The following is a 15,658-nucleotide window of genomic DNA, read 5'->3' on the forward strand; positions in this document are numbered from 1 at the left end:
TTTTGGGGGACTATTCCTAAAGGGAACTTCCGCCCTTAAGGTAAACATCACTATTCTTTTCAATTGTTGTGGCCTTGCATTGTGGAATAACATAATTAAAACCTTGGGAAATAAGTGATCATTCCTCCCTGCATTTAGTGATTCAAGGAAACGAGGGTGAAAAGGTCCTTTGCCAGGATCTGGAGTCAATGGCTAGTCCTGATTCCACTAGTCTGAAGAAAGTAAGCCAGAGACAAGTTGGTGCCCCCTTATTGGCTTATAGCTTACTAGTGTCTTGCTATTAAGCTGCCATGGAATCAGCTAACTTCCGGATGATGACACACATTAGTATTTATACTAATTTGTAGTTCAGTGATACATTTCTGACTCTTCTTGGTTGCCTAGGTCAAATGCAGATACATATATTTTGTTTTTCTTCTCTGTGGATACATAAATAAACCGTATACACAAAAGTGCTTAGTGTCAATTCCAAGAGGATGCAAATTGGTTCAGGGGCTCCTTCGCACGGCCCTATTTTCACACCGTTACCCATGGCATGTACACTTGCACCGTCGGGGCAGATAGGCAAGGTCTGTGGGGATCTGATGTATGCTTTGCTCTGCCGTGCGGAAGGCAAGCCTGGTGCCGGAAACCAGCTTGTGACTCTGGTCAGCAGGGGCAGAGGATGGCATGAGCTGCTTATTCCCTGTGAGTCCTTGAGGGAGAAAATTCCTAACATAGAGTTTGTCCTACCTAATGCGGGAGCAACACTGCATTTCTTCAGCGCAGAGACAAACGCGTCCTGTCTTTCCTCTGTCCTTTCTGAAAGCAGCTAAGGTTGAGCCTTTTGTAGGACACACCTATCTAGAAATGCAGGTATGTTCACGAAAAGTCAGAATTTTCTGCTGAAACAAATTCACACAGACCTTCTATATTAAGTGAATAGGAATTTGAACTAGGGACAAGCTATTTGAGAAGTGTGGTTACTTCACTTTTGTTCAGCATATTTTCACCATGACCAGAGGTCCACAGGATTGGAAAGGACATTCCCAACTCAGGTTCAGCTTCACTAGAGAGATCATTTCACTGAAGCAGAATTGGCCGTGAAGGTTCCACAGCATTTTACCCAGTGATGCTCGCTGGGGGACCTGTCTACGATTAACAGCTATGTGTGTGTTATGGACCCGAATCACTACCTGGAATAGACGTCCTAGAGAACCATCAATATACACTGAATTACAGTTACAGCATTGTCCACCAGCTTGAACAGTACAGAGATAACCATAGCACCATATTTACAAATGTAGTACCTTATGCTGGTTAACTATAAGTCAATCTTTTTATGGCTAATCCATTATACATGTATAGCACTTTCAAAAATTGCCTGAATATCCTTTACAAATGTACACTTATAAAAAGAAAGGCTATCCGAGTGCCGCCATGGGAAAGAGCACACCAAGTTATAAAAGTTATTAAAACACTTTTGGCTAAAGATCTTTTTAAAAGTTTGACATGTACATTTTTCCCTTTAGCTGAGACCAGTCTATAAAATATCCTACTCCACAGAGGCCGGTGTCCTCAAATGCCCGACACGTCAGATGGTGCTGGCTGCTGATTACTTAGAAAGCACAGAAATTTCACAGTACCCCAAGCACCATTTTCAAAACCCAATAAACGTAATTTGCAAAACTTCTACTTAAAAGTGAGTGGCACTGCTTGGAGCGTTTCTACTCTTTCTGCTCCCGGGGAACTAGCTGCTTCTTGATCAGCATCCTGTGCAGGCTAGGGGAAATGAAGTAGGGTTTTGCTGTCGATCCATCATTTCTTTCCAGGTCTTCACCTGTGTATACAGGCCAAAGCAGCAGCAGAACAAGAATGTGCATTTTTAACCCATTGAAGAGGCGAACAGGGAAAAATCAGAGAGAGCAGTGTTAGAAAGTCAGGCAAAAGACAAAGCAGTGCACACGTTGCTGATGCTGGACAAAGTGGAAGCAGACTCAACTCTGCCACGAAGCAGCGACTCTTACCAAGGCCCACCCTCCCCAAAAGAGGTTTAGAGTGAGAGGCTCGCTCAGCTCTTCCCTGTCCTTTCAAATGTGCGACCTTTAACTTCTGGGACTATTCGCTTTGGAAGTGTGTATCTGTGCCACCCTGCAGGATGAGGTGGAATCAAGGGTGTATTAGGCCTGTGGTAAATGTAGACTAGTATCTGGCTCTCCGAGTTAAACTCACCCTTAGTGCTAATCCACACCCTAATTGCAAGAGATGAAGAAACGGAGACCCAGGGAGGAAAGATGACTCTCTTGATGTTGCAGGCTTTCGAGCAATCTCTTCTCCCTCTTAACTATCAGATATCTGGTCCAAATCTTTGGAGTCTGCTTATTCAGAAGCCACTATCAATCAATGTGCTTACTGGCTTTTGTAAAAGCATTCTATTAACATAATGTGTGGATTTATCTTCTTGCTTTGCTATCATATTGCTAATATCCACATGATGATGTATTTATTGAGCACACACCTGTTGGGTGGTTGGACGGAAGCCCCAGAATTATGCTGAGAATCATAGAAAATGAGCAGAAGTTTGCACGGAGTTAAAAGTTTCCTGGAGATACATCTATTTAATAATATATAGGGAATATCTATTAACAAATGTAAAAATGCAAATGTATAGTTTTGACCAGCATCTATTAAATAATTATATATCATTTGTTGTCTTTATTTATTACGACCTCATAAAGAAATAGTATATGAAGAAATAGCATATGAAGACCATATAGGATCATCAGAGATTCTCAAAATAAATATAACTTATTATTCATCATACATTTTAGGGGACAGTGGACTTATTAGTTGAATAGATTTTTATATTAGCTATCACATTGAACTTCTTCACGTACAAGATGCAAAGCTTCAGAAGGCATATGATGAACATGTGACAGTTTTATCCTTTTGTCCTTAATCCTATTTATATAGTCAGAATCATTATTATTACATTGAAGTATTATTAGGTAGCCTGGTTTGGATCACCTTAATCATTATGTACAATTATTATTTTTCCTCACCAGAGATCAGTATTCTAAGTGCCTTATAAATGAAAAGGATGGATATTTTTATTACAAGTGTTTAATATTCACTTATATGTGTCTATATTTACAAAGGTTTAAAAAAGCTATCTGACAGCCAAGATAATAGGCTACATAAAATGTCACTTATAATAAAAATAAAAAGGGGAATAAAAATACAATATGGTTTCCCTTGGTCTTTATTATATAAAAAAATAAGTCTCAGGAAGAAAACTAGTCATGTTCGATACAAAATGTGTTGAATAAAGCTAAAATTGCACCTGGTTTTAAATAAAGTTGTGAACTGATGAATAAAGAGGGGCGGAAAACATTTCATACTGGCCATCTTTAAAATCCACTGCTAATTTATAATTTGCCAAGGCTTCCAAAGACTAGAAACTGTAGCTATCTGAATATTTCCTCAGATTACCCAATCAAATTCACTGCCATTACATCAATCCTGACCCATAGCAACCCACTAGGCCACCCCTTGAGTTTCCAGAAGGGTTAAGCTTTATAGGAGCAGACAGTGTTAATTTCCCTTCTGCAGAGGGTCTTGCTGATTGACACCACTAAGCAGATGGATGGGTAACCCTCTACCTTACCAGTACACATATTATGAAATATCTTAGGGAAAAATTGGAAAAAGTTCACCAGTGGGATTTGTAAGTATTGCTCCAAGTTTCGAATTACAAATGAGAGATGAGCTCTCTGCGTTGCAGAGCCCTGCCTGCTCTTCCCCACACTTGAGCTATACTTTGTCCATGCGGGATTTTGTAGAAGACTATGAAGGCGCAGGGAAAAGATTCTACGATACAATGCTACTTGCAGGCAATTAAAGAAAGAACTAACAAGTAAACTTAATTCTTATTTCTTTGTCCAGTTATTGAAAATAAATTTTTTTACATCACCCACTTCCTCCCTCCCTCCCTCACTGCCATCGAGTTGACGCTGGTTCGCGGCCACCCTATAAGACAGGGCAGAACTGCCCCTGTGGGTTTCTGAGGGGTAACTCTTTAAGGGATGGAAGCCTCAGGGAAAGGCCAGACTCCCCTCTAATAGATTCTGACTCGGATATATCTCTATTTTGTTAGTATTTTCTCTTCTGATCCCAATATGACATTGTGCTAAGGAATACTCTTAAAAAAAAAACTTTCACAAAGGTGAATCATTCAATAATGCCTTTAATAGTTACTTTTTCTCTGCTGTTCTTAATAGTAATATGCCCTGAAAAGAGTTTCTTTGGGTGCTTAGCTTTAGGCTAACAAGTTCAGTTCTTTCATCAGCTGATTCTATCCTCTCTCTGTTTGCCAAGATCAGGGTCAACTGAAGCTCCTATTCAGCACTAGGTTTTAAGATTGAAGTTCTAAAATTAAACATATTCATTCTATGTGAGTTGCATATACCAGTTAGCGGCACAGTGTATAAATTAGTGAGGGAATATGAAAATATCTTGACATGGTAAGAATCAGAATCAACCCAGACACCTCATAGACCAGCTCTTCTCTGACTCCATCATGTTTGCTATTGTGTTGCCTAAGGAGAATCAACCCAGGTGCCTTTAAAACCTGAGCTATTTGACTTTATCAGAATTGCAAGGCTCTCCTCAGGTAAGCTAGTTTCTAAGGCCTAGTTATAGCCTTAGTTCTGTTAAAAATCATAATAAAAACCCAACATGAATGTAAAGTTGAAAGTATAAGAAATGAAAAAAAAGCTTCATGCTAGCACCATGTCATGAAGCCACAGATCCCATCACAGCTGATTCTCCTGTGCCTTGCAAACCCCATTTTCTTGACTATTAAGGCTTTAAGAGCAAGTACTAAGCAGTATTCGCTTAACACTGTCTTTCACTTGTAGCCACTTCCTAACACGTACACAGCTGCCTAAGGGCAGGGGTCTTAGCCTCCTCTTCCTTTCCCTTCTGTTGCACCACTGAGGGGAAATACACCGAATACTTACAGAAACAGATGAACAGTGTATCAATACACATTGCATAGACAGTGAAGAATCCATGTGCAATTAGGAAGGATCCCAAAATGACAGTCTGAAAATGCACAAAGAAGAAAACAAAGAGCTACTGTCAATGTCCGGAACAACTATGTAACCTTCACATAAAAGTAATAATGAGAAAACTCTGAACACTTCGAAGTGTAGTAAAACATTTCAATAGAGACAACCCATTCAATGATGAGGATCTTGCTTGCTTTGGATGGAGATTTCAGTGGTGTAAGTGGTTAGCATGCTCAGCTGCTAACGGGAAAAGTTGTGTGTTTGCATCCCCTAGAGATGGCCTGAAAAAAAGACCTAGTGGCTTACTTCCAAAAAATTTCTGCTGAAAAGCCTGTGGGGTATAGTGGTACTCGAATACTCCACAGGGGGTCATATGAATTGAAATAAACCCGAGAGCAGTTGGTTCTAAGGCATTCGTGGTAAAATTCTTGTCTTCTGTGCAAAAGACCAAAGTGTGACTCCTGGCTAATGTCCCTCCTACTGAGCCATCCTCTGTCATTGGAGGCTCCTTTGCTACTCTGCGGCTGCACGGGTGGGTGCTGAGCCTCCAGACTCAGATGGATTAGGGCATCAAAAGGCCAGCATATCTACTTCTGAAAACGAGTCGACAAACATCTCATGGATTGTAACTGTGTCATTCCCAACTGACCATGATTCTGGCACAGGACTGGGAAATGTTTCACTCCATTGTGTATGGGGTCGCCGTGAACTCGGGGCCAAGTAGGCAGCAGCTAACAACAACAGCAATGACAACAGACCACGTGCCCATCGTCTTACTGCCGTCCGTCTAAACAGACGGAGGATCTGGCTGATGCTGGTCACAGAGGCAGTAAAGTGTAGGAGTGAAGAGACCGGACTGGGTTTGAACCCCAGCTCAGGAACTCACCCGTAAGTTACTTCACCTCTCTTGGTCACTTGCAAAAAGCTCAAGGCATGGGAGGGAGATTAATTATAATATTACACAGATTCACTGAATTTATAGATGTGATCAATATTATGGGGCATTGTCTAGCTCCCCCTATTCCTCGGCCACGGGTGTTGGGAACAGAGGTTGCTGACCACTCTGCTGCTCGCCTCACTGTGACTGAGGGGACTGTCTCCCTCACACCAGGGAACGCCCTCATCGTGGAGCAGACTGTGGTCAATGACGGCTACATACAGGGATGCAAAAACCCAGCCCCTTTGCCAGCACATCCTGTAGTTATGTAAGAGGAGGCCTCAAATTTCACTGGGTCAGCATCCTCGTATCCTGAGAGTCTAGCAAACCTTCTGCAAACAAAAATGACTGTCAGGGAGGTGGTTTCCAGAAACCCACTCTATCAGCCAGGGCAGGGCTTACCATAAAGGAAGACCCAATAGTATACTCACTATTATTTTCTAAAAGCAATGACTCATAATCTATGTGTTTCTTTAGATGATTTACAAAGCTCAAGTTTAAGAGTATTTTTATGCATATAATTACATAGTTTAATTTTCATATATTTAATGATGTAGCTAATAACTAACACTAATTAAGAAAGGTTGTATCTTAAATTCTGAGAGTGTTTATACTATTTTCATGTTTGGAGAGAGTATATACATTCTGTACAACCTAATGCAACCTGAAACTTTATGTGTGAACAACTACATAAATGGAAATTTCCATTTAGCCAGAGTTGCTTTAAAGTATGCCTAAATTAGGCACTATCCTTTCCGAAGGCTCAGGGACTTCTTATTTAGAAGCAGAAGAATGCGTGTACAGAAATTCAAGGTGTACAGTGGACAAAAGTGAAGCCTGTAAAGTGTGGGAAGGCAAACACTAGGGGGAGCGGAAACACCTTGGGGACCTGACATCTCCCTGCAAGTTGGAAGCACGCAGCCTGGCCATGTGAATTGGGTTGAGATGCAAGTATCTCACTTTTGCAACCTGAGAAAGAAAGGGAACAAGTGATTCAGATAATTCTTAATCGAGTTTAGTTGTCTTCAATCAAGCTAGCAGGGAAAGAACTCTCGAATACATGGATTTTGCGTCCAGGATGCCAAAACTCATGTGGGCACACCTGTAGTCAGGCTGTAAAAGTCACTGGTAAAAGTATCACTAAGCTGGGACACATGTTGAATGATAAATCCGTCCAAAAAGTGAGTTCAGGTACCTGGTCATACAGACTACATTATATACCTTGAAGTGTAGCCATATTTAAGGGGAAAAAACTCAATTTTTCCACCTACCAAAATCAACCCTCTTCTAGTTATATTCTATAAGGAAATCCAGTCATAATGCATGAAATTTGGGGGCATACATGTTTTGTTACTAAAAAAATTATTGGTACCAGCATAACCAGATAATCCTACCTAGATTGTCTCCACAAATAAATAGTATACTTTATAAAAAGTATTTGTAAAACATTTGATTTTAAAGCACTTCTCATGGGCATATTCTTTACAGTTATTCATCCATTTTCTGTTTTTCCTTTTAGTGTTTTATTTTTCCATATCTGCTAAGTCAGAGAGTGAAAAAAGTTCATTTCTTACCAGCAGGGGTGCCCAGTAATAATTTAAAGATGTTGGTCCTTTTATAATCACTGGAATTCTTTGTGTGAAGAATAGGAAGGCCAGGATACCTACATTAAAAATTCAAAGCATGCATATTATGCATTCACTAAGGAGGATAGCTCTTTGAGACAAGCAATTTTCTGTTAAAATTTTTACTTTTACTTTAATATTATCTCCATTTTCATTATTACTACTTACCTATACTGCCAGTAACTAGAATTTTTCCCAGTATTAGCACAAATTCTGTAACTTTATCCATAACTGCAACTCTGAGTATCAAAAAGAGAAAGAACAATTTTGGATTTAAAATAGTTAGCAGAAACTTACTGGAGTAAATAGTGAGTTGATTATTATGTATTTATGCAGAGATTTTACTTGGCAATGATTAAAAGCAGGGAATGAGGTGGAATGCAGGGAGGAAATTCTGACTTATTTTTAATGAAACAAACAGAAGATGGCATTGTAGGGCCGTCATTGGCAGGTGACTGTGCTGGTGTCAGCCTCTCTCTGAAAGGAGCTCTGTAGACACACACACTGGCTTCTGAGGATGCTATTTACTCTCGGGTTTTATTCACTTAGAGCCGTGGTTCTCAACCTTCCTGATGCCTCGATCCTTTAACACAGTTCCTCATGTTGTGGTGACTCCCCAACCATGACATTATTTTTGTTGCTACTTCATAACTGCAATTTTGCTATTGTTATGAACCGGGCAACCCCTGTGAAACGGTCATTCAACCCCCAAAGGGGTCACGACCCACAGGATGAGAACCGCTGACTTCAATTCCTTCAGTTTTGCAGTTGTGTAGGAGAGGAAGTGTGAGGGAGCAACCCTTTAAGTGAGTGAAAGATAACACGTTAGGGTTCTAGATCCAGATCAGGGCACAAGCAGTTGCACATTACCATCACCTCACAAATATGTGCCCCCAAATCCTCACAGACACACAAAACCAAGCAGAAACTGGAGAAGAATCTACTGTAGCAGAACTCTGGACACCTATCAAAAGGTATGGCACTAAGTGAATGATGAATCAAGAAAAAGGCAGTGTGGCAAGGAGAAAATAGCTACTTAAGACTCCGGCACGTCCTATTACATGGCTTAAAATCAAGAAAAGTGTGCGTCAGAGTTACAGCCTCTCACCATACTTATTCAATCTGTATGCTGAGAGAATAATTGGAGAAGCTGGACTAGATTAAGAATAATATGCAACAGGCTTAGAGAAAGAACCATTAAGAACCTTTAATATGCCGATGATAAACCTTCCTTGCAGAAAACAAGGCAGACGTGAAGCACTTGCTGGTGAAGGTTAAGGATTGTAGTCTTCAGTATGGATCACAATCCAATGTAAAGAGGACCAAAATCCTCGCAGCTGGACCAGGGGGTAGTATCATGAGAAATGGAGAAAAGATCGAAGTTATCAAGGATTTTGTCTTGCTTGAATTTCCAGTCAATGCTCAGGGAAGCAGTGGTCAAGAGATCAGACCTAAGAGGACAGAGTGCATTGGGTCAAGCTGCGGTTCTAACACCTCTTTAAAATGCTGAGAAGCAAAGATGTTTCCTTGAGGAGTGAAGGGTGCCAGTTCCAAGCCACGTTCTCTTCCATGGCCTCATATGCATGTGGAAGTGGGACACTGAGTAGGGAAGACCGAAAAAGAATCTATGTATTGGAATCAGGGTACTGGTAAATGATATGGAATATACCAACAGGACTGCCAAAGGACAAACAAAATCTGTCCTGGAAGAAGTACAACCAGAATGCTTCTTAGGGGCAAAGATGGAGCAACTTCATCTCACGTACTTTGGACACGCTATCAGGAGAGGCCAGTGCCTGGAAAAGGGCAGCATGCTTAGTAAAGAAGAGGGACAGTGAAATAGAGGAGGATAAGATGGATGCAAACATAGGAACAACATGAGGAGTCTCAGGACCAAGTGATGCTTCCTTCTGTTGTATGTGGGCTCACCATGAGTTAGAACTGACTGGGCTGTACCTAGCAATCACAACCATAAGGTTCTTCTATCCATTTCTCTATAATTCCCATCAAATGGTCAGGTGGGACCATGAAAATAAGGTTTAGAAGACTCTAACCCTGAGATTGGTCCATCTTCCATTCCCTGGCTATAGGAATGAGGCATCTCAACAGCAGGGGGAGAGAGTCCTGGGGCCATCAAGGAAGAAGAGCTACCAGTGGAGCACATTCAAGACCCCTGCCTACAGTGGTGGAGGTCAAGGCTGCAGCATAAAGATCATGGGAGAGAGCAAAGGAACCATGCAAAGACAGTGGATGCGCTGTGGCCCTCAGCCTGCGAAACAATGAGGTGGACTCCCTTGCCCATGGAGGCAGAGACCAAAGGACTGCATGATTGAGAGGGTGACAACAAGAGAAGGACAGCCAGGAAGAGGCACTGATGTGCACCAAAGAACGTACCCTTAAAATTTTATGATCCTGACTTGTAGAAAGCTGTTAACTATCCTAATAACCCCCCATAACAGTGTGGTGCACTCTGTCTGGGAGTTCTTTGGGGCCGTTGCCACACGGATTATCAAATCCAGCCCAGGAGCAGAGTGCCCTGAAAAGAGAGTTGGTATCAGAGTGGATTGAAAGAAGGCTGGAGGGTGGAGGCACGTCTCACCTTGGCCTTGCATTGGTCTGAAGTTGGATTCTACTCCCTACTGAAGCTGGAGGAAGCCAGAGAGGTCCTCCACACTGATTTTGCAGACAGCATGTAAATGACAGGAAAACTTTAAAATATTCCACCACCCTGTACCCCAACTCTTTCATGGCTGCATGTGGCCACCTTAACCCCACATACGCCCTAGAGAGGGAGCCTAATCACAGGTTCTAGACAGAATGCAGCAAACTGTGTTCATACATTGTTGAGTCCATTTGCTAAAGGCTGTCTGAGAGACTGAAGCGAGGTAATCATCTTGGTTTGGACTACCTGGGACATCAAGCAGGGTGGAGAGAGCAGGCAAGCTATCATTGAGGCTTTGGGTCACCTGCCACCTCTTCGTGTTAAAGAGTGTCAGAAAGGAGTACAATCATTGCTGCTGCCGTTGGGGGCTCTGCAGTCCGTTTCAATTACAGCACCCTGATATACAACCAAACCAAACAATGCCTGGTCCTGCCTCCTCCTCACGACCATTGTTAAATTTGAGCCCATGGCTGCAGCCACCATGCTAAAGAGTCTCCCTGACAGTCCCTCTTTCAGGACCCATCCACTTTATTTATTCTAGTCCTTCAAAGTCAGGCAGAGAGGACAGGGAAAGTTTCTGCTGGGAATTCAGGCTTTGAGGAGCACCACGCACATGGAGGAATCGAGAACGCTAGTGCAAGAGACATTCTCAAAAATTAACCCCCAAACCTTATCATTTCACCTTGTGCTGATCGTGGAGCTCAGCGCAAGCCTAAGTGACGAAAGAGGGCCCCAGCAGGGAGACAAAGTGCAAAGCCTAGGAGAGCTTCGTCTGTGTGGTAAAGTTTCTTTTCGTTTGTTTGTTTATCTATCTATTTATTTATTTATTTATGGAGTAAAGTTTCTTAATATGGCTTTTCTACCCAAGACTGTAACTCCTACCAAATGATTGGGTGGGATTATGCAAATAGGTCATGTGTAACTCTAATAGAAGGGATTGGTCAGTTTTTGTTAACACTCCCAGGGCTATAAGGAAGAGCCATCTTTGAAACAGGAGCAGAGAGAGACAAAGCCCAGGATTATTGGAGGAGGATATTCCAAATCTCTCTCTGAAATGGTGGAGGCTGTGTAGGTATGAACATGGGCAATATAGTTGAGGAATCACTGAGAGCTGAATGAGGCTCCAACATGATAGTGGAGGAGGAGGAAATTAAAAGTAAATAGAGAAAAGAACTAGGAGGCAAAGGACATTTATAGAAGTATAAATACAGGCATGTACATATGTAAATATATTTATATATAACAAAGGAATATAGCTCTATGTACATATACATTTATATGTTAAGTATTAAGGGAGCAGACAGACATTAGGCCTTTACTCAAGTACTCCCTCAATGCAAGAACACTTTGTTCTAATAACCTGGCACTCTGTGGTATTCACCTTTCCAACACAATTGCTGAAGAAAAAAAGGGTGCATAAGTAAATGTGGTAAAGCAAGCTAATGGTGCCTGGCTATTAAAAGATATAGCATGTAGGGTCTTAAATGCTTTAAGTTAAACACACGACCATCTAGCCAGGAAGCAAAGAAGCCCACATGGAAGAAGCACACCAGCCTGTGTGATCAGGTATCAGGCATCAGAAACCCCAAACAATCATACTGATGCAAATGAATGGGGTCAGAATGGAGGCCCAAAGCCCATAAGTAGACAATTGACATCTCCTCACAAGGAAGAGACAAGTCAGCCAGAGTGCAGGATAGTTCTGATGAAACACAACATTCCTCTATCTCTTTAACACTTTCTACACCCCTATGCCCCACATCATGACCCCAGGTCTACCTTACAAATCTGGCTAGACCAGAGCATGTACAATGGTACAGATAAGACTTCTGGATACACGGAATCCAGGACAGATGAATCCCCCAGGAACAGCAATGGGAGTAGTGATACCATGTGGGTAGGGGGAAAGTAGGGGGAAGGGTTGAACGGGGAGAAAGGGTATCAAAGTATAACTCCACCCTCCCCCACCTCAGAGGGGGATGAACAACAGAATCATGGGTGAAGGGAGATAGTGGATTGTATAAGATATAAAAACAATAATAATTTATAATTTATCAAGGATTCATGAGGATGGGAGGGGAGGAAGGAAAGGAAAAGGAGGAGCTGATACAAAGGCTCAAGTAGAAAGAAAATATTTTGAAAAGGATGATGGCAACATGTGTACAAATGTGCTTAATACAATTGATGTACGGATTGTTATAAGAGCCCTCAATAAAATGAGTTGTAATAATAAACAGAAATGGTGGAGGCTGAGACCAGAGGCATCAGAGAATGTATCACAAAGACATTGGGACAGAGGAAGAGGAAAAGCATGGAGGCTATGGCATTGTTACAGAGGCACAGGTGTGCATCTGGGTCCACAGGGGCAGAGGCCAAGGGACCATGTGGCTAAGCAGCTGAAAACCAGAGAGGCGCTTGGCTGCTGGTTGAGGTGAGGCATTGCTGTAGACCTATGACTATCTTCATACTGCTTATTGATTCTGACTGTTAACCTGTTATCTTCCCTACTACACTCCCATAGTTGTGAGTATTGCCTGTGAGTTCTCTGTTGCCACTGCAAGAATGGTTGAAGCCAGTAGAAGTACAGTGCTGTGGGAGCAATGCTGGTGTCCAAGTCGGTGAAAAAGGAGAGAGCATGGCAACAGGGGAGCCAGAGGAGGTCAGAGATGGCCCTCCTTGCTGCTTATTGGTTTGTTTTCTCTTGGCATTCAATGAAATCTCTTTCAAAAGACTAGCTGAGCACAAGCTAAGAAACAGAGACATCGATGCCCATATATGATCAAGAAGACAGTCTTTGCAAAAATAATTGTGTGTGTTAGTAAACCAATGGGCAGCTATAGTAATCCACTATGAAAAAGAAAACAGCAAACGCTAGGAAGAGGAAGAATCATACCCCAGTGTTATCATATTATAGTATTCAAATGTTCCAGTTTCCATAACAACCACAGCAAGAACCATATTTACAAAGGAGAAAAAAAAGTATGGCCCATTCACAAGCGCAAAACAAAATGATAGATGCTGTTCCACTGGAATCCCAGGTGACTGACATACTAGGCAAAGACTCTAAAACAGAACTACTAAATATGTTCAAAGAACCAAAATAAAATACAGGCAAAGAACTAAAGGGAATCAGAAAAATTATGCAAGAGACTCAGGTTATTAGGAAAAAAAATTAAAACTATTTTAAAAATTACAAAAATGAATATTAGACCTGAAAAAATCAATAAGTAAAATTTTTAAAATCCATGGTGTTTGACAACAGAGTTGAACTTGAAGAAAACAGATCAGTGAATGACCCAGACCCCAACTGAAACAATCAAATCTGATGAGCAAATGAAAAAAATAATGAAGGAAAGTGAACAAAGCCTAAGAGACTTGTGGGGTGCTATCAAGCCAATCAGTATTGTACATTATGGCAGTCCCGGAAGTAGAAATTATAAACAAAAGAATATTTAAAATAAAGAGTCAGAAATGTCCAAAACTTGATGAAAGGGAATCTACATACCCCAAAAGTGCAATGACGTATTAACAAAAGTGGGAAAAGCAGAGATAACACACCAAGACATATTGTAATAAAACTCTTGTAAACCAAAGATAATGGAAGATGCAAGATAGGTGTTGTGTTGATGGGTGTAGATTACTTGGGGGTAATATTGACATCTTAACATTGTTTTTCAATACATAAACATGTGGCATCTTTTCATTTATCTAGATTTTCTTTATTGTCAGCATGTTTTATAGTTTTCATTGTACAAACCTTTCATCTCCCTGGTTAATTTTTTTTGCTTTATATTTTATTCCTCTACAAGTGAAATTTCTTTCTTAATTTAAATTTCAGCATGCTCAAGTTTCTTTTACTGTGAGATACCCTAAAATGAAGGTTAAAGGGTGTCCTTAAAATTGCAATAAAAGGCTACTAGACAGTAACTCAAAGTTATAGAAGGAAGAGAAATCTGAATAAAAGTTGCTTCAAGAGTAACCATGAAAGTGAGTTGATAGTATTCCTGTGTTGTGTCTAGACTTGCTATATTCTAAATGACTGAAAAGTAAATGAATAAAATGTTATAAATATATGTCTGAACTATATCTTACATGAAAATGTGATTTGTGATATAGCAAAATGAGGAGGAGGGTAACAGAAACAAAGGTTTGAATGTTGGTCTCCATTAAAACTAGGTAGTTATACATTTAGAATGTTACATGTAAACCCCATGGGTACTGGAAAGAAAACATCTATTTTTTTTACAAAAGGAGATAAGAGAACCAAAATGAATTATTACAAAAAATAAACTAAATTCAAAAGTAGGTAGTATTGGAAGAAATGAGGAGTCATATAGGTTTAAGTCATAAAATAAAAGGCAAAATGACATAAGTTAGTCATACCTTATTGGTAGTTACTTTAAAGGTAAAGTGATTAAATTTTTTTCATCAACATAAGAGATTGCAAGAAATCAAAGGGAGAATGACATGTCTGATCAGAGCACATGGGAGCAAATGAAGGAGGAGGAAAAGAGAGTGGAGTGCATCCTGGACCACCAAACCCCAAGGATGATATCCCCGTTCTTAACAGCCAATGCACAGAGAAGACCAGATGGCCCGTCTCACTACAAGACACGATATCCCTCACTGATCTATAGCCCTACAGGAGACAACACTGGAGACACTGTGAGAATTGCGCCCGATCTGACACCACCACACCAAGGCAAAACACTAAGGGCATGCAACAGAACAGCAAGGGAGCAGAGCAAGGAAGTTGCAAGGGGATACCAAAACTAGACTTGGGGACCAGGGCATGATGCCTCATTAGACTCTACCAGAAAACACTCCTAACGGTCAGCAAACAGACTTTGAACTATTTACAGGATATAAACGATTTCATTTTTTTTGCTGTCATTTTTGTTGTTATTTTCTTTTGTTTCTTTGTTTTGCTCTGTCTTGGTTTTGTGCATATTATTATCTCTGCAGGTCTATCTAGATAGGATAGGAAGGATAAACAATCAAGAGGAGAAAATAACACGACCAATGGTTCCAGGGGGGGACATGGGAGAGGGGGAGGTGGGGGAAAGGAAGTGGTGTTAACAAAACCAGGGACAAGGGAACAACAAGTGATCCAAAATCGGTGGTAACGAGGATGTAAGAGGCCTGATAGTGCTTGATCAAGGGCAATACAATCAAGAGGAATTACTGAAACCCAAATGAAGACTGAGCTTGATAGTGGGACAAGAGGAAAGTAAAAGTACACAGAGGAAAGAACTAGGAGGCAAAGGGAATTTATAGAGGTCTAAATACAGGTATGTACATATGTAAATATATTTATATATGACAATGGGGAAATAGATCTATGTGCATATATTTATAGGTTTAGTATTAATGTAGCAGATGG

At 40.9% G+C, this 15,658-nt stretch overlaps 1 protein-coding gene across 1 annotated transcript in view; it reads right to left on the minus strand.

Moving 5' to 3' along the window:
* Positions 1-1,706: 1,706 nt before the first annotated feature.
* Positions 1,707-15,658, minus strand: part of SLC44A5 (solute carrier family 44 member 5) — a 115,385-nt gene continuing 101,433 nt past the window's right edge. The window contains exons 17-20 of the mRNA XM_075537502.1: positions 7,782-7,852; positions 7,563-7,651; positions 5,001-5,085; positions 1,707-1,819 (exon numbers count right to left, since the gene is read on the minus strand). Coding sequence (XP_075393617.1) covers positions 1,707-1,819; positions 5,001-5,085; positions 7,563-7,651; positions 7,782-7,852 — 358 coding nt within the window. The remainder of the gene's footprint in view (positions 1,820-5,000; positions 5,086-7,562; positions 7,652-7,781; positions 7,853-15,658) is intronic.

Source organism: Tenrec ecaudatus, chromosome 1 (genome assembly GCF_050624435.1).
Source record: "Tenrec ecaudatus isolate mTenEca1 chromosome 1, mTenEca1.hap1, whole genome shotgun sequence".
Taxonomy (NCBI): Eukaryota; Metazoa; Chordata; class Mammalia; order Afrosoricida; family Tenrecidae; genus Tenrec; species Tenrec ecaudatus.